A 21,517-nucleotide genomic window follows, 5' to 3' on the forward strand; every position below is an offset into this window, starting at 1 on the left:
CTTTGCTTAGACCCTTCACGCGGTGCATTGTGGGTCTGTTTTTTTTCTTCTTTTCATGATAATAACATACAATACGTGGAGCAATGACAGCTATTAGAGTAAAAAATAAAATATAAATATAAAATAAATAGTATTGATTAGGAGTGGCGCACTATTATCTAAGCTAGTGTTGTTGTCGTTTCACTGTCTGTGGAGAAGTCACCAGTAGGTGGCAGCACCGATCACCACTCGCGTTTAGCCTGCAGCCAACTGCAGTCACGAAGTAGAATGGTGTTAACAAGGAAGTCGATGTTTTACAGGAAACAGGCGTAAGCTGCCTTTTGTTTTGTTTTGTCTTTGTTTTTCTGACCAAATTGATTGATTTTTCATCAATATAGTTAGCTGGAGTAGTTAATAGGCTATTGTTTATCTACTTATTTTCTATTAAGTTGTTTTTTCTATGACAGTTGGCGACATTTGGCGTTAACTGTGAGCTAGCGTCAAACGCTAACAACAGAGCTAACAGGCCCGAAGGCCATCTGTTCATTGTCTGTCCGTCAGTCAGATACTTATCCTGTTTATTTCAAGCAGCTAGTTTTAAGGTCAGACGTCGTTTGGAAACATTAGATACTTCCGTGATCAAAGCGCCAGGACCGCTGTCATCTGTTCATCGCTCAGGTAACGTTAGCTGTACCGGCTAACTTATTACTTTGGACAGTCAGTTGGCTGACCTTACTAAGGGATCGTTTACTGCAGTCACATACTGTCAACAAAGGGACCACAGACAATAAGGAGAGTGGGTGATCATGTATGCCCCGCCGGGTTCTACTGTCCCTGGAGGTCGCCGGAGGAGAGGGGGCACCTCCCTGCCTAAGCAGCCGGAGCGGAGCCTGGTGTCGGCCCTGCCCGGAGCTCTGTCCATCACAGCGCTGTGCACGGCTCTGGCGGAACCGGCTTGGCTCCGGGTTCATGGAGGCACCTGTCCGAGACAAGAGCTGGGAGTGGCAGATGTCCTGGGGTACATTGACCCCAAGCTTCTGGACGGTGAGGACCAGCACAAGCCCATTAAAACGTACAGCAGAGATTGATCCAGGAGGTCACTTGTAATGCTTTGTGATGTCTCTGTGTCCTCCAGATTACTGTGTGAATCCACAGACCATCTTGCTGCTGAGGGTGATCGCCGCCTTCTGTTTCCTGGGTATCCTGTGCAGCCTGACTGCTTTCCTCCTGGATGTGTTTGGCCCCAAGCATCCTGCACTTAAGATCACACGCAGATATGCATTTGCACATATTCTAACAGGTATTAAGCTGTCATACAACAGCAATGTGTTTTAGAAAAGATGGCTTGTCATTTTTGGGTTCTTTACTGTTTTTTCTTTCTCCCCTCAGTGTTGCAGTGTGCCACGGTCATTGGCTTCTGCTACTGGGCCTCGGAGCTCATCTTGTCACTGCAGCAGCAACACAAAAAGTACCACGGCTCTCTCATATACGTCACTTTCGCCATCAGCTTCTACCTGGTGGCAGGGGCCGGTGGAGCCTCCATCCTCGCCACAGCTGCGAACCTCCTGCGCCACTACCCCACCGAGGAGGAGGAGCAGGCTTTAGAGCTGCTCTCGGAGATGGAGGACAGCAGTGAAACTTTTCCTGCTGATTATGACATTGCCAATCAGTTTCAGCCACCGCCTGCCTACACGCCCTAATGCTGCCAGACAGGCCTTGTTAACACACGCTTCTCTCTCTCAGCACGGCTATTGGCTTGATGAGCAAAACCCCAATCTTTATCAAATGGATATCTTCGCAAAATACATAATGAACACAGCGTGCGCAGTTAGTGCACAAACTCCTTTAATGACAGTGCTTGGGTGCATGAAAGCTTTCTTTAGTGGTGGCAGGAATTTAGGAGATGATTCGTTCTTTCACCACTGAAGTTGTTAGTGATTTGCATGTAAATGGCTTTTAGGATTTGGTTCTAACATGTGAAGCAAACAAAACTGCAAGGAGTGCTCAACGTGGCTCATCACAAGTCATTGATGACAGCCACGGCCTGATCAGTGCCAATTATTGAAGCTGGGCTGTCGGCAGATTGTCAGCAGTTGTGTTGCTCTTGGTTGGACGTGGATCAAGCTTTGTTAAGCATCATTTTGATGTAATTTTTGATAAGCTTGCCATGTGTATGATTTTATTTGACCGAAAAAATGCATTTATCAAGAATGCAGTCATACACTGAGAAATTTGTTTTAGACCTTTCTTTTATATAAAAATATCAGATGGACCTTATTATTTATTATTTAGCTGTCTGTGCCGTGTCTTACTTTCTTTCCTTTGCTTTGTAGACATCTGTCACTGGTTTAGTCTTATTTAATCACATTTGTACTTGAAATAACACAAGGAAATTGAAAAAAATGTGAGGCTGGCCTATGTGGTTTTTTCGATGATGGCGTGTGTTGTGTGTTGAAAGCTGGATGCCACGGAGAAATTGAGAAACACGTCAGTATGTTTCACAATAACTGACACTTAACAGGAAGCTGGCCGCAGAAGCCGGTCGTGTCACGTTTCTTGTATTTGATTTTTAAAAAAAGAAACCTTATTTGTACTTTGTGATCACCATACGTGACAGTTTGAGTATGTGTTTTCTATGCATGAGTTCTTTCGTGTGCAAATTTTAAACCTTCAGGCAGAATCTTATGAGGACATCTCACACGAGGTTCCAGCTGAGGTTTAAAATTGTGATTGATGTGGTGACTCTAGTTGATTGTGTATTGTTCTGTTTATTCCGTTTTCTGCATTTCGTTTCTCAGATTGTTGCTATACTTTCATCACCAGTATGTAAATATTGATTGTTTATACATAAAAAAGTGGTCATAATAAAATAAATGCCATATTTTGCCTCCTGTTTGTGATCTCTAACTTCATTCTGGGTTCTTGTAGTCTACAGGTAGGAGCTGTAGTTTTGATTCAACTATATATTGACTTTGACATTTCAGTCTGACCAGGGTATTTCTGGGTTTACCGTCTAGACGCAACACGGCATTACACTGAGTAAGAGCCTTACAACCTAATAGACTTTAAAGGGCATAAACTATGCCCTCAACTGTATAAAGGCATCTCATCCAAGCTAACCTATAGAAAAATAAAGTGAGAGGCACTTTCACTAGATGCAGAATGTTGTGTAAAAGTTACAACTATAAGTCAATTGCTCTTACAAATGACTATTTAAAGGATATTTTGATGTATTTCTGCAGGTTTATCTAGATCTCGTACAAAGTTAAATTGTAACCGGGTCAAGATATTTCATGGGTTAAAGCACTACATGTTTAAATTCCACTCTAAAGCTGAACTGTCATCCTGTGGCCAAATCATCTGATTAAGTTAATCAGATGAATAAACAGGGTATTAACAGGGAAGGGTGTTCAACAGGAGCATAGGCCACTCCAGGCAAAGGAGCGTTGCCTCTTCTCAGAAAATAGAGCTTACGTGGCAACGTGTACTCGTCACACCGGTGTATATATACAGACAGCCAGATCAACGTGACAACTGAAAGTCTTTACAGACTCAGAAGCAAGTTACACTGTCCTCCTAAAAGAGTGAGACTGAAGCAAAATCATGCAGGCAACCAGGACTCTGCTGTCAAAGAAAACCCTGACTGTTCTCTCCCGGCAGCCTGCCTGCTTTGTTCACCACGGTGACTATGGCAATTGGGGAAACACCAATATTGCAGTGGTAAGTGAAACATATCAATATGGGATCAGATGAAATAATAGACAAGATACAAGTGTTCGCATTATTGTGATTCATGGATGTGCTCCAGGTTTTCTCAGGATGTGGCTGGTGGGATGGGACTGATGTCCACGAGGGAGTATAGTGAGTATCACTCCTGCTGAGCTCAGCACAGGTATTATTCATTACCATGCACAGATAGTAACTGACACCTCTGTCTTCAGCACCATGTACCACCTGAGCCGTAACGGTGCTCGTTTCCAGATGTTCGCTCCAAATCAGCAGCAAATGCATGTGATGGACTACATGAGAAAGCAGCCGGCCTCAGGGGAGAACCGGTAGGCTTGATGGCAAACACTGATGCACTTTCAGATGCATCTCAGACGGGTCCAGTGACTTACTTAACTATTTAATCTTTATGCTCCCGACTTGACTAACTCCACATGATAGTATTTATGATTATTTCTGGCCGTTGCATAGGAACATGATGATGGAGGCGGCCCGCTTCAGTCACGGTCAGGGAATGATGCAGATGCAGGACCTGGCCAAGCTGGACGTCAACAGCTTTGATGCTGTCATCTTCCCTGGAGGCCACGGCGTCGTCAAGAATCTGTGAGGGTTAATGAAATATGCTGTAATCACTTCAAATGAAAATAAAATGAGAGTCAATACAAGCTGGCATGATGGAGATTGAGCACTGATATTATTACATAACTCTCAACTCTGTAGATCCTCTTTTGTGAAGGATGGCAAAGACTGCAAGCTGCATAACGAAGTGGAGAGGGTGATTAAAGAATTCCACCGTTCACGCAAGCCTATTGGGTATGTATCATTCAGTCACTCTTCAATCTGTCAGCACTTTTATAACTAGATCAATGCACAGTCAGTCGGTTGAAGTATTAGAGCAGCGGTGTGTGACATTGTAGTTAGTTTTTTGACTGTACAATCACTTCAAATTCATTTTAAATCCAGACATGAGGCAAAATTGCAAAGTGCCGCTGGTTTGTACACACAGACACACTTTAAATCAGATTACATTTGACTGCATTAGGCTAGATAAATACACAAGGTTTAAAGCAATCCCTGTTATTTAATTGGGACATTGAAGCTATAGAAATGGAAAAAAGGTCAGACAATTTATTAATTGTCTGACCTTTTTCCCGTTTATAAATAAATAGAAATAATATAGAACATCTTAATTGACAAATTTTGCATAAAGATGTTACGGATCATGTTATAAAGTTGGATAAAATGCATCCTGTATACTGGGACCTTAATTACCTCTGAGAACAGCTTGTTTATTCAGTTATGGATAAAAATGAATATTTCTGTGTATTTATTATTAACTCATTCATATTGTAAATATTAAGATTTACAGTTTGAAATTCTTCTCCAAACCTACAGAGTGATATGAAAGATGTGATGCTTCACCTTTGTCAGTGTTCAGTTGTCCTACTGAAGAAGCCGACAGTAAAATGACAACGTTACAGAGAAGAATGTCCAACTCGTTAAGAGCAAAACTTCATAGTTTACACAAAGAATAACTAGTGTTTTCTCTAAAGAGGAAAGCTGACATGAAGCAACATGAAGGCAGTCAGACCAGACAAATCCTGAGGGTTAAAACAGACAGGACAGAATGAAAGCAACACACCTTGCATGTAATCTGTTGGAGAGTGATTGATCCTACTAACTTTGGCACACATGGGTGATGGGATGAAGAGGGGCAACGGTCAGACAGGTGACAGGGTCAGGTGAGGGGACACCTGGTGGCCAGGTGCAGAATGGCAGGTCAGAGATAACATGAGATGCAGGATTACAGGAATTACAGGAAGAGTGGAGATGGAGGCAGAGGAGGAGGAAGAAGAGGATGAAGCAACTGTTACCTCTTTCCTATTTTCATTGAGCCATTAAGGCTAATCTATTTTTTTTTTTAAAGTGTAGGAATCACTGTGATTTACATGTTGCTGTTAGAGTCAGGAGCCTCACTGCTCTCAGATACACCCCCCTCCATTGTTCTGTTTTGTCAGAGCTGTAGTTTGTGCCATGAAAGTTGTTAAACTGATCACCCTCAAAGCAACAATTTAGCCCCTGGTGGCAGTGACATTTACCTGCAGCCCCTCAGCAGTGCAGACCCTGCAGCTGCAGCTCCTTACCTCATGTGTGTCCTCAGATTTAATCAGTCCTGTTTGATTTAGGAGTATGATAAAAAGTTGAACTTAGCGGCATGTTCTGGTCATAGACATAGAGGCGTTAACTTTGCAAACTGTGCCAGTGGCCTATTTAGCTGAGTTTTTTTTTAATGAGAAGGCTTTACTGATCATACTTGTAGAGTAAGTTGACTACACAGATGACTATTTTACTGGCATTATGTCATTGTCTGTTACTGTAAAAGTCAGTGATGGAATGTATCCAAGTACATTTGCTCAAGTACTGTACTTTTATTTTGAGGTACTTGTCCTTACTTGTATTTACACTTTCTGCTACTTGACACTTCTATTCCACTTCATTTGAGGCAAATACTGTATTTTTACTCCACAACATTCATCTGATTATTTTAGTTACAAGTTGCCTTGTAGATTTCATGCTGCATCAGAGCCAAATTAGCACATTTTTTAAATGACTTTATTTCATCAGCAACCGATAATCAAAAAAAATATGCTGGATAATCGGTTCCAACAATTGGCCAGGACATTTTGACACGTCACACTAAAGCATGTGTGAACACTTACATTAATGACGGCTGAATTTCATTCACCTGCATCACTTCCATGGTCCTACTATAGTTCATGCTGGCATAATGTCAAGGCTTACTGGAACATTTGAACACTTATCTTTTCCTATACTAAATCAAAATGTGTGGTATCTTCAATAAATACCAAGTATAAGCATATTTAAGCAAGTATAAGCGAGTTTTGCAGAGAATAATGTGAAATTACTGTACCACATGCCTTTATAATAATGACGATGGTATAGGTTTGTTTCTTGTCTGTCTCTACTGTCAGCCATCAAATTAAAATAACAGGCGGTTGACAAAGGCAACAGTCATGTAACACCCACACAGTACTCAGAAGTGGTCCAATCAGACACAGTAAGTGAAGACACGTGTGGGTGGAGCACAGTGCTGGTGTGTGGAGGCTTTAATTATCATCAGTTATAGTCTAAGATTGTTGCATTTGATGGAGCGGAAAAAAGTTAATGAGGTTCATGCTGGCCTCAATTTGAGGTTCATGTTGCCTGTTTTGTAAGTGAAACACTTACACTGTCAAGTATCAGTTGGGATCCTACTGCCTTAAAGGATGAGTTCATCCTAAAAGGAAAAGTTATTATCTAGTCACCCCGATGCAGATGGAAAGTCAGGTGAAGTTTTGAAGCACAAAATATTTTTGGAGCTTCACAATAAAACAGTGTTGCAGCATTCTCCTCAACAACTGAAGCAGCTGGGGACTTATTCTATATATATATATATATATATATATATATATATATATATATATATATATATATATATATATATATATATATATATATAAAATGACTCCATACAGCTTGTCCGGTGAAATCCAAATCTCAGGACGTCCCAAGATCCCAAATTGATGTGGAAATACAATATTTACACTCCTTTTTTAAGCCGAAATCTTCAATGTGGCTGCTAAGCTAAAAGTGTTAGCATCCACCCTGTCTGAAGTGGGTGCTCAATCTTAACCACAATTTCAAAATCAATTTTGAATCTCTGGGTTTACTGAGAATTGGATTATGCTGAATGAACTGCATGGAGCCATTTTATATTCTCCCCCCCCCCCCCCCCCCCCCCCCCTTTTTACTTCAGTTGTTTAGCAGAATGCTGCAACACTGTTTTGCTGTGAAGCTTCAGAGTTGTTTTGTGGACTACAAAACGTCACCCACCTTTTCATTTTCATTTTTTTTTCAACTGTTTCGAGGATCCCAGTAAAACTTTTAAAAAATACCCAGTGCAGGTTTTTCTGTCCAAAACTGTTGAATATTCTTCCACAGCTTCATTTATGGACAAATGGTGATAACAAGCAGGTGACGATCTGTAATCTGGCCTAATACTCATCTTTTTGTTCGTAATAGTAGTTTAATGAGTAAACATTGTTTGGACAGAGCTTCACACTGCTGTCTCAGCGCTTCATGCTGGGAGAGTTTTCTTTTCAGCCTCTCAATCTCTCCTGTCTGATACTGGTAAGGTAATTATTCTCACACCCTGATCAGTCTTGTCTCTTAATCTTGATTTATAAACACCTCATTTGACCGCCTGCTGACTGTTTCAGACTGGCCAGCATGGCTCCAGTGCTTGCCTGCCGCGTGCTGCCCAACATCGAGGTGACTATGGGCTACGAGCGGGACGACACCACCCGCTGGGGGAGCTGGCCTCACACAAACATGGTGCAGGCTGTGAAGAGCATGGGCGCCCGCCACAATGGCCGTGAGCCATATATATCCTTTACTATCGGTGTTAGTAAACCAAATCTGCAAAGATGTATGTTCATTTTGTTGCTGGTTTTTACATTTTTGAGCATTTTTTGACATTTTATACACCAAACGATTGTGAGAATAACTATTGAAATAACTCCTGCTTTGACCTTAACCCTTTCTTTTACGAGGCCTATGTGGACGAGAAGAACAAAGTGGTCAGCACCCCGTCCTTCATGTGGGAAACTGAGTACCACTATCACTATATATTTGATGGTATTGGAAATATGGTCAAACATGTCATGCGCATGTCAACTAAGTAATGTGACAGTTGAAGCCTGGGAGACACAATAGAGAAAGTCTGTGTTTATGTACAACATACATACACCTCTGTATTGTGATGAATTCTTACCTGAAATGACATAAATGTTTTAGTGAAAGAGCAAATGGCTTGTCATGTGGAACTGATGGTATTGATTTATATAGGCAAACATGTGACATGTGTAGCAGGTAGGTTAAATTGACTGTATGAGTCTAGATCTGTACATGTCGAGGTCTTAGGAAGCACTGTCTACCTTAACTGATGTCTTGAACTGGAGACTTAATCATGAATAAACATCAAAACAAGTCACTGAAACACATAAACATGAAATGTTTCTTTGGTGTCATTTAAGCTAAAGATGATGCTCCACACGTGTTGCACTGACACGGAAATATCGATACTTCTGATCCCAAGCATTTCTGATCCAGGATTGAGTCTCATATGAAAAGATCAATATTTAAACTCAGAGATTTGGGGTAAATATGCATTTTATCATCAGCAGGGACACCGTAGAACCGTAGAAAGTAACTGTCACCAGGATCCAGTGTAAAAAATATCTACAGTAGATGATAAGAACTACTTCTCCTTCCTCCTGTCACAGTCTTATGCAAACTTAGGCTCTATAAACCCTTAAGGTGCCACTGAAATAGTTGACATTGATGATGGCTGAAGGCAAGTGCAGTCATGTGTAGAGCTTTTTCAGTTCTCAGAACAGCAGCAGTGCTGTATGTGATGCAGCTAGAACAGTGACTATGGCAACTATGGCATTGACATTGAAAACAAAACCTCAACTAACAAAGGAGACATTCACATGAAACATCTGTATTTTAAAAAGTTGTATTGGCACTGAAACAAATATTTGACACTGAAAAAAAATCAACAGACATCAATAATTATTTGATTATATTTTGATATATTTTTTGCATTTTGTGACCAAAAGTTGAAGCTGACAAGCAGCCACATGACAAAAATTACTGACATCATAAAAATCCTGTCACTGAAAATAGACGAAGGAAAAAGCAAGAGGTTTGTTACTGAAAAACTAAAAATATCAAAATAAAATGAAATCATTTTAAATGTCTGTGTTTTTAAATGTTTTCAGTGCCAAATATTTGTTTCAGTACCAATAAAACTTTTTCAGATACAAGTGTGTCAGTGTGGATGTCTCCTCTGTTAGTTCAGCTTTTGTTTTCAATGACAAACTTAATTTTCAATGCCATAGTTCACTGCCACTGTTCTGGCGCCATACGAGACCATCTACAATTTTATAGGTCATCAGAAGCACCTTAACGTCTGATCTGACTTGTACAGAGAAGCAGAAATTGGTGTAATATGGTCAAATTTTCTTGTTTTAGTTCAAATTCTAGCTGCAGACTTCTGAATCATTTGTAGACGTATCATAACATACATATCTGCTCACCAATATTTGAGAAACACTGCAAGAAGTTGATAAAAACACTTTTATTTCCAACGTTTTTGATTAAAACTTCCAGGATTATACTAAATATTTGTGAATTAACAAACAAATGTAACTACAGAACCAGTACTTCTTTTACCGGTTTCACTAATTTGATCTAATTTAATACATTTAATTACAGTTTTAATCCTGAAAGTAACAGAATTACACTAGACATGTAGATTCACCGTCTACGTTTGTATTTTTTTAAGGATATTTTGTATTGTTTCCAAAATTCAGGGAAAAACTGTTAACAGGAAAAAAATATGTAAAAAGACAGATTATTTTTTGAAAGTGTACTTTTGACACTTGAAGTGGATTTTGCTGCCAATCCTTTCGTACTTAAGGTTTTGAAGGCTGTATTTTTATTTGAATGCACTGGTACTGTTGAGCAGCCCAGTTCATTGTCACATGCTTTTCCTTAAAGCACTAAAAAAAAAACACATTCCCCCAGTCTGGTACATTCTGAATAAAACAATTTATTCATTACAAACATATAAAAATGACAAAAACAACCAGGTGACAAGATATAAAAATTTCCAGTTTGTACAAAACTTCTAAAACCATCATCAGAAATGCATACTCACTCCATATGAAGCTTCTCATCTGGGTTATTTCTTTCAGTAAATATCGTACAAAGTATAGCTACAAAGATTTCCTTTACATCTCTGTTTTATCAGGTGACATAAAAAAACAGCATTTGTCATTTTTTTAGTAAAAAAAAACAAACTAATGGGCACAAAATTCATAAACGACTTGCAATTCAAACACAGAACCAGAAGTCATTGAAATATTCACAGTGTTGCCTTCACATCAGTGACGTGAATTGTAAACATTGTTGCATATCAGAACTCACCTCAATAAATATACAGAAATACTCATCATGTGAGCTAAACTTGTGTTAAAAAAAAGGGATACATTTTTTTAAAATATTTTTTAAATCTCAGATCAGTTTTGTTCAATTATAACTTGTCAGCTCAAACCTCCCATAGTCAATCAAGTAGTGCGTTTAACAAAAATAAGGCAAAAATCATTTTCCCTGTCTGTCATTTAATCACAGAGGCAAGGTTTGATGGATTCAGGTGGAGTAAAGTAGCATTTTCTCATCTGATGAAATGATGAAGTGGAATATACAGTACAATACAACAGCAGGGTTCATTCACATTAAGGTACATATAAACATTTGTACATTTTGAACAAATACTGGGAGGCTATTTGAAGAAATCATTTCATATATTAAGTCTCAACAGGGGAACGTTTTTGTGACATATAAAATGTATGAAACAGGAAGTCAGGGAACCAGCAGGAAAATCACAGTGGCCAGTAAACAAAATCTTTTAGATACAGTAAATTAAAATCAGTTTCCTTATGATGTGATCTTTACGCAGTATTATTCAAGTACTTCATTCTAGTTATCAAAGGGAAGTCTTTGCTGTGATGGGCATAGACTTGAAATACAACCTTCATCATGTAGCACTGCTGCTTTTATAAAGCAGGCCCTTGTCAACTTTCAACAGTACACCTTATTTAAGGGGAAATTTTCATTTATCAAAGTGGCCATGTGTGCCTGATTGTCAAGGTAAAGAAGAAAAAAATAAATAATCCCTTCTCAGCTTCACTATGCAAAGCACAATGGAGCAGGTACAAGAAAAGTTATCTGAAAGCAACAAAGGAGCTGCAGACTGTCTCATTTGATGGCATAGAACACATTAAATGCTGTAACAGAAGATAAAAACTTTAAGAGTGACAAAGCTCCAGTGAGGTGTGACAGTGTCTGGGACCACAGTGCTGTCGTCTGTTCATTAAAACTGCTTTTTGGTGTCTGTCTTAGATAAACCTGTGAAAGACAAAGAGCAGCACAGCATTAGAGAAGAACCTTTAAAGGTTTACACATGTTAACTATGAATTGAAGAGCAGGTTTTGGCATGCACAATTCACTGCACATGGATGATACAGCAGCAGGCAAGAAAAGGATGCAGGCGGGCGAGCAGTGAGAGGCAGAGCTGCAACCATTAGTCGATCAAAAGAAAATTAATAGCAATAGGACTATTTTGATAATCGATTAATCATTTCAGTCATTTTTTCAAGCAAAAATGTCACATTGCTGATTTTGTCATACAGCAAGCTGGAACCAGCAAAAATGTCACATTGCTGATTTTGTCATACAGCAAGCTGGAACCAGCAAAAATGTCACATTTTTGCTGGTTCCAGCTTCTTAAATGTTAGGATTTGCTGCTTTTGTTTGTCATTTATGATGGTAAATGAATAGTCTTTGGGTTTTGTACCCCTGTATGACAAAATCAGCAATTTGAAGACGTCACTTTTGGCTCTGGGAAATTGTGATGTGCACTTTTTACAATTTTTTGACATTTTAAAGCAGACCTATTCAGCTGGCAGGCCTTAAGCAACCTCATTCTGGCCCTTTTTTTCATTTTGTTAGTAGGGTAATTTGCCCATTCATTAGCTGTTACCGTTGCTAAGCACAAAAATACTCTTATTTCATTAAATAGTTTTAACCTTGGCTGTTTAAGCAGATGGAATTTACAAGAATCAGACAGACAACAACCTTTTACTAAGATTAAGTGTGTTTTTCTTTTCCTTTTCCTACAATTGTGTAAATCTAAAAATAAAAAGTGAATTGTTTTTGACACATTTAAATTCCAAGCTTTACAGGCAGACATAGGGAATGTAAAAGTCTGATCCCTCTGCACTTCACTTTTTGACTTTTTTTTCGAATGTTCTCTTTCTAAAAAAGTAGTTATAGAATAGGCTTGTTTTATAGACTAAACGTTTAATCGATTAATCAGGAAAATAATCGTTAGTTGCAGCCGGAGTAAGAGGTGGAAAAAAGAGGAAAGAGGTGAGAGGGCAGGCAGGAACGGACCGAGTTAAGCTGCTAGAGCAGTGCTGAGTTGGCGTCAGAGTCTGAATCGTGGCCAGGGGTGAGGCAGGGCTCACGGGAACAGATGGACTCCTGAGCCCGCCTGTACTGTTGGTACTCCTGCCGGAGAGCGTTGAAACGCTCCTCACTTAGGGAGCGGCTGTACTGGCAGCGGGGTGGGTTGGAAACTGGCGGGCTGACTGAGGGAGACGGGCCTGGGGAGGGCATCAGGGAGAGGAAATGCATGGATGGGCACGTCATGGGACAAGCTCACAGTAACAGCACAAGGGATGAACACATGCAGCATCACATCAAGCGTTACACTCACAATGACACATGCAACGTCAAAATCCAAAAAATAAATAATGAGCTCACCTTTCCGTCGCTGGTCCTGGAGGCCACTGGCTTGATCATGTCTACCTCTCCGAAAACCCATTTGTGACTGATCAAACCTCATGGCCTCCAGGACCTCCGAGTCCACACAGGCATCAGCAGAGTCCCACTCATAACTCTCATCTACTGATGTGTTCCTTCTAATGAGATACACAAAACAAGTGGTCAGATCACACTAATCACAAGCAAGACACAAAAACAACAACATTAATGTTAGTTTGGCAACATAAAAAATCCCTCTGCCAAGACGACACTCCAGTGTGTTTGTTGGTAATGCCCAGGTGTGGTGGCGTTTCACCTTTTCGCTCTCCTCTCAGGCAGCTCCATGTCAGCTCTGTGCCGATCGCTCTCCTCTGTGGTTTCGGGGGAGCTGAGGAGTGTTGGTGTGATGGACAGGGACTGTCGGAAGAGGCCGGCACTACCTCTACCACTGCTCTGACTGGCATAACTGGCCCTGCCTCCCTCCCTGATCTCTGTCTCTCCTCCCCTCCCCATCATCCTGTCTGGCTGTCTGTAACCCTCTCCCTCCCTAGGAGGGAAGGGGGCGTAGTAAGGTGAGGGCCAACTGATGCCCCTGGGCAGGTAGGACCTCGGAGGGCCCCTCCTGGGGTCCACTGGTCTCATGCTTTCCCCTCTGGATCCTGGCCAGTGTTGGTACTGGGGGACAGGGATGGAGGAGGGCATGGGAATATATTTATGCTGGGCAGACCGCAGGGTATCTTGGTAAGAGGGAGACCACCTGGAGGACTCTGGGAAAACAGCGGCTTGCCGTCGCGGATCAGAGGGTTCCAGCATCGGGGAGACTGAGGTTTGTCTGGGTGGGTACATCAAAGGAGTGAGGTAGGAAGGACTAGCTAAAGGTCTTTGTGCATGGTGAGGCCTCTCTAAGCTTCCCATGCTGGGGCGTCTGAATGGTACATACTCCCTCCAGGAGGGGCCTGGCCTGGGAAGGGAAGACGGACTGTGACCCAAACTGTAGGACTTCACCCTGACATCTGGGCTGGGGAACTCATCCCAGTAACATCTCTCAGAAATATACGTCCTCGGGGTCTCAAAGTGCTCCCACCTCTGTGAGCCTAAACTCATAGATTTCTTTAGGAAAGGACGAGGCGGTACCATACCTGAGAGCGTTCTACAAGGGCCCATGCTTAGGGATTTCCTTAAAAATGGCACAGGGGCTTGACATATTCGTGATGCAATGTTATTAGTCCTGCTGCCCTGAGAAGCTTGTCTTTGAGATTGCTCTGATAGAGACTCACTACTGTCTACAAAACTCTGTGAGTGTTTTGACACTATGTCTGCCATGCCTTTAGCTGCACTGAACAAGGTGTGAGCTGACCTGGATCCAAGTCTGGACTCAGGTCTGTCTGTGTTTTTATTCCCAGCTCGAATTTGTGTTTTCTCATCATAAAGTTGTTTGCTAGTTTTTTCTGGACCAGGTGATGATGGTCTTGTCTCATCTGGAAATCGTACTCTAAGTGAACCTTCCCCATGCAGGGGGCGTTTATAGGCTTGTTTTTTACTACCATAAAAGCTGGACTCTGCAGCACCCGCAGAATGAGGTGGTTCAAAACAAACCTTTCGGTTTGTTTCCTGGGTTTCCTGAATGTGAACCTCCCAGTTTTTAGGAACCACATCAGGCTTAGCCCCTGGGGATTTTTCTGGCTTTAGTTCTGAACTTTGTCCAGCAGTATCTGTGGTTTCAGCAGCTTCCACAGGCTCGTCCACACTCATTTCAATGAAACCTGGAAGGCTAAGGTATTCAAGAATTGCACTTGTCTGCAGCGGAGACATTTTGGGAGATGGAGTTGAAGGCTTGGCCTTGAAGGACCCTGACATTCCTGGGACAGAAAATTGGGACTGGTCACTCTCGACCTCTTCTACAAGAGTCAATGTTGTAATAGGGCTTGGACTATCAGAGAAGAGACATTTGTCACTCCTCCTGGAGCGTGTTCGTACGCCCTCCCTCTCTAACTCAGAGTAAAACCCTGAACTTCGTCGGTCACCTCGGGCCTGAGTGTCTTTTTCTTTGGCCTTTACCCCGACTTCATGATGTTGATAGGGCAAAGTAGCATAACTTGATGGACTCTGACCCCTTGTGGTAGGGTAGTCCACTTCTTTAGGTCTCTCAGGCTGATTATGTGGAACAGAGGCTGAACTTCTAGGCCTCTCACTGTCAACTGAGGGACCTCTGAGGGGCTGAGTGCTTGCATAAGCGTATGAATGTCTGGACCTTGAGGCAACACCTCTGTCCTGCTCAGTCATGGACTTCCTGCCTAGATCTGTCTCTCTCAGAGGACTCAATGACCTGGCTCTTTCAGGGAGACTTTCTGATGAGTTGTCAGGGGAAAACATGGGGAGGGAAGTGTTCTGGGTGACTGGAGAACGCGATGAGTCTACATTAAAAGAGTCGTCTGTGGTTTCCCTACATCTGCGAGGATGCTGAGACCTGGGCAATGTGGTCTCCTGGGGGCTCTGTACAGGAATGAGGCTGGTGATCGATGTAACAGGGCTAATGTCCCATTGTATGCGAGTGGCAGGGAGCCGGTCCATAGGACTGCTGGTGCTCCCAAAGTAGCATGCCCTCCGATAGTCAGACACTCGACTTGTCTGACCCGAAGGCCTGTGTTTCTGTCTGATGTTAACATCTTGTGGCTTCCATACAGGCTCATCTTCTGACTTTGGTGCCTCCCTTTGAGGGCTTGACTGTCGCTCGTCTCTTCCTCGACCACGACTTCTCTGATCGGCTGTATAGCTCTCCAGCTCCCTCTCCATTTTTTCCCTCTCCTTTGCCAACTGCACACACTTGTTAATGCTATCCCTCTCCAGCTCACTGTCAAGTTGTGACACCAGAGTGCTGTTATTTGTCAACTGACTCTCCATAGGCTGGTAGCCTGGTCTGTCTCTATCCAGAAGCTTAGTTTTCCTGCCCAAACTAGGGAACAGATCTTCAGCATTGCCTGCCAAGCGAGCTCTCCTGAGAGAATCACTGGGTTTTTTCTCACTGTTGTCTGAATAGAAGCTGGCTCTTTCCAGCAGGGCCTCTGCACCTTGTTCGTCGTCAGAGTAAAAGCAGCCATGACGGGAGAAGTTTCTGGCCATGGCCCGCACTCTTCCAGGGGAAGAAGGAGGTCTGCTGAGCTCTGGGACGTCCACAGTGAGAGGAGAATTCTTCCTCTCGTCCTTCTCTGAGCTTGACTTTGGAGAGTCCCTGAATGATGTTCGGTTGCTCCCTGAGCCACTTGCTCCACCGTTAATTTGAAGGATTTCTTCCTTTAAGTTATTCTTATTGGAAGGACTGGAACCACCTTGTTGTGGTTGGACAATGAAGCGTCCATCTGGGCCTCTGGAGATAGACTCCAGAGCAGATGGTGAGGGTGCCTGAGACCCCAGGTGACTCTCAAAGAGTGTGTAATGTGGTGGAGGAGACGAGTTGGACAGGAGTTGCCTTCGCTGGTCGTGGTATTCCCCTCGGCTGCCTTTGTCATAGGACGACCGATCGGACTGTGAGGAGGAGGTGTTGGGGAAGAAGGGAAGTGGCGGACAGAACTTCAGCTTCAGGACACTGTCTGGGCTGCGAGGAGGTGAGCGACCACTGAAGAAGACAAGTTTTAAATAACATTAGGTCTGGTCTGACAAAATGATTAAAGATGTAACTCTCTAACATCTATACTCAAAGATGGCAGAGAAGCATTATTTTAAGTTTTGAAGTTAGACAGCTGGTAGCAGAGTATGATGAGAGGTTGCTTTAAGTGTTTAACCACAGTCAACCAATGTCTAAAATAACCACATTTTAAACCTGCAGTGCAGGACTTTTACAACCACATGAATAGAGCTGCAACAACATCGATAAGTTGCCAAGTCAAAATTTCTGATTCTAGCCTCTCAAATGTGAATAACTTCTGGATTCTGTCCTCTTCTACGACAATAAACTAAATATCTTCAAGCTGTGGACAAACAAGACATATAACTAATCAAATAATCAAAAAAATGATTGACGGCATAATCAACATTCAAAATAATAGTTAGTTGCAGCTCTTCCAATGAACTTTACCCTTACATTCAAGTCCTTGCCAAACAAGTTGTCAACGGCAGATTATTTGCAGTATACCAGAATTTTTAAATCTAGAGTCTTTGACGCAAGCTACAGCATATAGGAGTACAGTAGAGCCTAAGCCCTCGCCAATGGTGCTTATTGGTGGTGATTACTTTCACTGCCAGGAGGGGGAGACAAAAGTTCAGCAATGCAGTTCAAATTAACAAACATATACACTTTACAAAAAAAGCCAAAAATAAGCAAGATAGATGTACTTTAAAACGTGGACTGTTACAATCAGAATGCAAATTAGAAACAGTGTTTAATGAATATACATGTGCGCTGATGAAGACACTTACTCTGGAGATGAGTTCTTCTGGAAGGCAGATGGAAGATCTGAGAAAAGGTGAAGAAAGGATTAAAAAGTCAAATGATAGCACAGTTGAGTTTATTTAACATAAACTAAAAAAAAATAATCAACAGTTGCTCTTCCTGCACATGAACAGAGTTTTAACAACAATGAAACATTTTTTAGAGAAGAAAATTGTATCTTTAAATCTGATGTCTTACCTTGTCTTCTCTTCCTGCGCCGACGCTGTCTCCTGTGACTCATATAGCATGCTGTCACCAACGAGAGGATGATGGCCACAAACAGGAAGCACACTCCTGCTAACACACCAGCCAACAGGGGCTCAGGGATGACCTCCAAGAAACTTGGGCGCAGGGGGTAAATCTCCATCCCTGTAATCAGACGATAATGGTGGTCACAAATTCCACTGCATTTTATCAAGTGACATAAATATGCCAGAACCTTGACTCAATATGCAAGCAAAGCTCCTGGTAATCTTTACAAGCAACTTACCAATAGTAGAGACATTGACAGACTCACTCGGTTCACTGAGTACTTTGTTGCTACGAGACATCAGCCTCAGATCATAACTGGAGTCCTGAAAGAAGACAGGTCAAGCGTTTGATTAGATGTGAATTAGTATGCTTAATTTACATGAAAGCAGGTTGAGAAACCAATAAACATGAGGCTACACTGATTAATCTTAGAAGATAACATAAACTAAATAAATAAACTAATGATTACCCTTAGCAGTCCTGGTACAAGTAGTTCACTCTGATTGGCACTGATGTCACTGCTGAGGATGACCCAGTGGCTCTGATCCCTGCGGGCCTGCAGCACATAGCCTGTCAGTGGAGAAGATGGAGCCTCAGGAGGAGACCACTGGAGGAGGACACCCTGCTCAGTCCTGTTGGCTGACAGGAATATGGGAGGATCCAGGACTGGTAGAGAGGTGACAGCTGTAGGTGTTTCTGTTGGAACAGCTAATGAGAAGAAACAATATAAGTAAGAAATACAGAGAGTAAGGGAAACTCAAAACAGAGCCTAAGTTGTACAAACCTTGTGTTCGCACAGAAACAATTTCACTGAAAGGTCCAGAGCCAAGTTTATTCTGAGGTAGGACACTGAATTGATAGCCGGTTCCAGCAACCAGCCCGGTCACCAGCAGGTAGTTTTTGGACGTCGGCACTGGCAAAGAAGCCCATTCATGTTTCCCCCTGGAGGCCTGCTTGACCCTGGAAAAAAAATCAAAACAGCCAAAATGTAGACAGAGCACAAAACAGTTTGTTGTTGACAGCAGAGAAAAGTGTAAAACAGTATGTATTTGATGCTACTGACCAAACTGTGAACTTCTGGGTGTATCCACCATCAAACCCAGGCACCCAGGACACGTTGGCTTGGTTCATCTCCGTGGTGACAGTTACCGAGGACACAGCATGAGGACTGGTGCCTAAGGAACAGAAAAACTAAGTTGAGCCTGTTGAGGTCAAGTTAACAGGACAACTGTTACATATTATTATATTTGTTTGCAGAAATAAGTTTGGCCCACTCACCCAGCACCATGACCACAGTGCCTGCACTGACTGTCGCTACACGATTAGTGGCCAAGCACTCCCAGCCACCATGATGATCTTTACTGAGTGGCTGCATTAGGAGGGAGCCATTAGCCAACACAGTGAACTGGGAGCGAGGAGTAGGGCCGATCTGTGAGGAAGAACAACAAAAAGTTCAAATACAGGCAGTGATGGAATTTAACTAGGTACATTTACCTTTGAGATGTACTTAGTGTACTTAGGTATAGTTTGAGGTGCTTGTAGTTTTCTTGAGTATTTATATTTTCTACTATTATTTTTTACTACTTTAAAAACATCCACTTCACCAGTTACAAGGCAAACTTTGTACTTTTTACTAAAAGATGAACAAGGTATTCCATTTACTTCTATTCTTCTTAGCTGCAGAGACAATGTTCATTGCTCCCGTTCTTGTTAAAAATAAAAACAAGGGGAGACTTGTAAACCACAAACCAACAATGTTCAGACATTTGTAGCCTTTATCATCATATCAAAATTGTTTTAAATGCAATTGTAAAAAAAAAAAAGGGTTACAGAATTCCTTTACACCCACAGCAATCAATCAATCATCCGTTCATATTAACTTTGACAGTATGTTTTGATCACGATTTTTTAATGCTCGCTATGTTGATAAAACTCCACATTACATTGAAAGTCAGGCATTTTTCAAGAAGTATATTGATATTCAAGCATATTCCTAACCTTAAAAATGCTTATAAATAAGCATTTCCAAAACTTTCAAGACTTTGTATGAACCATGCAAATAAGGGATTAATAATAATTTATTAATTTTCCCCTGCACATACGGAAAATCTCCTGTACCTTGCTCCATGTGACGTTTGGAGTGGGGTCTCCAGTGGCTTCACACGGGATCATCAACTCTCTGCCCACCTCCTGGAGATACTCAGGTCGAGGTGGTACCTTGAATGTTGGCGGGTCCTGGAGGAGGGAGGGAGCAATTTTACTTGTGCCTATGTACACTCATAGGAAAGGGTTTTCTCTGTCAGTGAACACCAGCCTTACCTTCAAAATGACCTGGGTGGGTTCAGACCGGCCCATGGTGCCATAACTGTTATAGGCCGTACAGGTGTACATGCCCACAGCATTGTCATTGGCTGTTGTTATAAAAACGGAGCCCTCAGAGTTCACTATCCAACCTGGGAACTGAAAAGGAGGAAAAAAACATTCAGTGTGACTTAAAAGCATGTGCGCAGTTTGTGACTTATTCTTTGCTACAGAGCTTACGTTGTCAAGATTCAATTCGTTCCCATCTTTAGTCCAGTTGACATACAGCACAGGGGGATCAGCCTGGACTGGGCAGACGAGGACACCTTCCATACCGGCAGGCAAGTATGTTTCCCGGGACATTCGGCCCACACGTGCAGGATCTGAGGAAGAGGATGAAAGGTGAAATTACCTAAAGAGGTTTTTGCACCGGGCATTCAGGGAAATGCTCAATCCCTGACCAGATTTAGGGTTATAGGAAATGAATGGACGCATGGACAGATGCTGCCTCTCACTAGAGATTAAACCCTTACGTTTCACTTTAAGGTGTGCAGAGGCCGAGGGCGGGGCCAGTATCCCATTAGTTGGGATGCAGGTGTAGTTGCCAGCATCTTCTGGGATGAGATTAGGGATAAGAAGAGTTCCATCCACCAAAACCTTCACCCTGGACTTTAGGGACCTAAAGCCAAAAGATACAAGACATGGTGCAATTTAGGAAGTGATCAAAGTGACGTTAAAAAATGTGTTCTACTGAAATTGTACTGTTTGAGAAGGTGATTTAACAGAGCATGGAAAATACTGCAATAATCTGAACACTAATCTCCTTTGTCTAAGGTTTATAGTGTGCTCGTGACAACATGTTTTAATAGTCTTTTAAATAAGCTAATTAGATTTGATTGTATTAGAAGCATGTGTTGGCTTAAATGATCCATTGTGTTTATTCAAAGGCCTCCTTTAAATAGTCTTCCTGGTAGTCCACCAAAGTAATTGAGGATATATTTAGCGATGCTATCTAGGAATCAGGAAGTCGTAAACAATTTTGCATTTGACAGAATAATATATATTATCTTGGGTTCACAGATTCAGGGATACTTTAAAGACCTGTACTCACTCAATATGGTAAACATTCTGTCCTTGTTTCAGCCACTCATAGGTGAGGTTCGAAGGGTAGGCGTCAGCCTGACACTGCAGAACTGCATCTTGGGACATGTTGAGTGTGGTGTCCTCTGGGGAGATGATGATGATCGGAGGTCCTTTTGAAAAAAACAAAACAACAATCTTACGTTAATATTGTGTTAATTCAATGATTCGATGCAATAGCAGGGGATGGACTGTAGGCGGCAGTATAGACTCTGTAACGATGATTTTAACTGTTTC

General features: G+C 41.9%; 3 protein-coding genes across 3 annotated transcripts in view; 2 read left to right on the top strand and 1 right to left on the bottom strand.

Moving 5' to 3' along the window:
• The first annotated feature begins 226 nt into the window (after nucleotides 1-226).
• tmem127 (transmembrane protein 127) lies at nucleotides 227-2,860 on the top strand. The gene is made up of 3 exons (XM_073466041.1): nucleotides 227-1,023; nucleotides 1,115-1,279; nucleotides 1,369-2,860. The coding sequence occupies exons 1-3, from the start codon at nucleotides 786-788 to the stop codon at nucleotides 1,677-1,679; spliced, it is 714 nt and encodes a 237-aa protein (XP_073322142.1). The 5' UTR covers nucleotides 227-785; the 3' UTR covers nucleotides 1,680-2,860.
• A 722-nt stretch (nucleotides 2,861-3,582) lies between these two features.
• On the top strand, nucleotides 3,583-8,450 carry gatd3l (glutamine amidotransferase class 1 domain containing 3, like). The gene is made up of 7 exons (XM_073467024.1): nucleotides 3,583-3,699; nucleotides 3,788-3,840; nucleotides 3,921-4,034; nucleotides 4,177-4,308; nucleotides 4,426-4,518; nucleotides 7,986-8,151; nucleotides 8,316-8,450. The coding sequence occupies exons 1-7, from the start codon at nucleotides 3,583-3,585 to the stop codon at nucleotides 8,448-8,450; spliced, it is 810 nt and encodes a 269-aa protein (XP_073323125.1).
• A 1,980-nt stretch (nucleotides 8,451-10,430) lies between these two features.
• Nucleotides 10,431-21,517, bottom strand: part of igsf9b (immunoglobulin superfamily, member 9b) — a 34,529-nt gene continuing 23,442 nt past the window's right edge. The window contains exons 7-22 of the mRNA XM_073465415.1: nucleotides 21,252-21,393; nucleotides 20,674-20,819; nucleotides 20,381-20,523; nucleotides 20,159-20,299; nucleotides 19,958-20,074; nucleotides 19,118-19,268; nucleotides 18,903-19,014; nucleotides 18,624-18,799; nucleotides 18,309-18,547; nucleotides 18,078-18,162; nucleotides 17,786-17,956; nucleotides 17,575-17,611; nucleotides 13,478-16,774; nucleotides 13,162-13,319; nucleotides 12,790-13,001; nucleotides 10,431-11,742 (exon numbers count right to left, since the gene is read on the bottom strand). Coding sequence (XP_073321516.1) covers nucleotides 12,802-13,001; nucleotides 13,162-13,319; nucleotides 13,478-16,774; nucleotides 17,575-17,611; nucleotides 17,786-17,956; nucleotides 18,078-18,162; nucleotides 18,309-18,547; nucleotides 18,624-18,799; nucleotides 18,903-19,014; nucleotides 19,118-19,268; nucleotides 19,958-20,074; nucleotides 20,159-20,299; nucleotides 20,381-20,523; nucleotides 20,674-20,819; nucleotides 21,252-21,393 — 5,315 coding nt within the window. The 3' untranslated portion in view covers nucleotides 10,431-11,742; nucleotides 12,790-12,801. The remainder of the gene's footprint in view (nucleotides 11,743-12,789; nucleotides 13,002-13,161; nucleotides 13,320-13,477; nucleotides 16,775-17,574; nucleotides 17,612-17,785; nucleotides 17,957-18,077; nucleotides 18,163-18,308; nucleotides 18,548-18,623; nucleotides 18,800-18,902; nucleotides 19,015-19,117; nucleotides 19,269-19,957; nucleotides 20,075-20,158; nucleotides 20,300-20,380; nucleotides 20,524-20,673; nucleotides 20,820-21,251; nucleotides 21,394-21,517) is intronic.

The sequence above is a fragment of the Pagrus major genome, chromosome 5 (genome assembly GCF_040436345.1).
Source record: "Pagrus major chromosome 5, Pma_NU_1.0".
Classification (NCBI taxonomy): Eukaryota; Metazoa; Chordata; class Actinopteri; order Spariformes; family Sparidae; genus Pagrus; species Pagrus major.

Bases quoted from the DNA above. Each gene is read 5' to 3' on its own strand.
- tmem127 (XM_073466041.1), top strand. From the start codon at position 786: ATGTATGCCCCGCCGGGTTCTACTGTCCCTGGAGGTCGCCGGAGGAGA. The intron at 1,024-1,114 runs GTGAGGACCAGC...TGTGTCCTCCAG, and splicing joins TGACCCCAAGCTTCTGGACG to ATTACTGTGTGAATCCACAG. The intron at 1,280-1,368 runs GTATTAAGCTGT...TTCTCCCCTCAG, and splicing joins ATTTGCACATATTCTAACAG to TGTTGCAGTGTGCCACGGTC.
- gatd3l (XM_073467024.1), top strand. From the start codon at position 3,583: ATGCAGGCAACCAGGACTCTGCTGTCAAAGAAAACCCTGACTGTTCTC. The intron at 3,841-3,920 runs GTGAGTATCACT...CTCTGTCTTCAG, and splicing joins GATGTCCACGAGGGAGTATA to CACCATGTACCACCTGAGCC. The intron at 4,519-7,985 runs GTATGTATCATT...TGACTGTTTCAG, and splicing joins CGTTCACGCAAGCCTATTGG to ACTGGCCAGCATGGCTCCAG.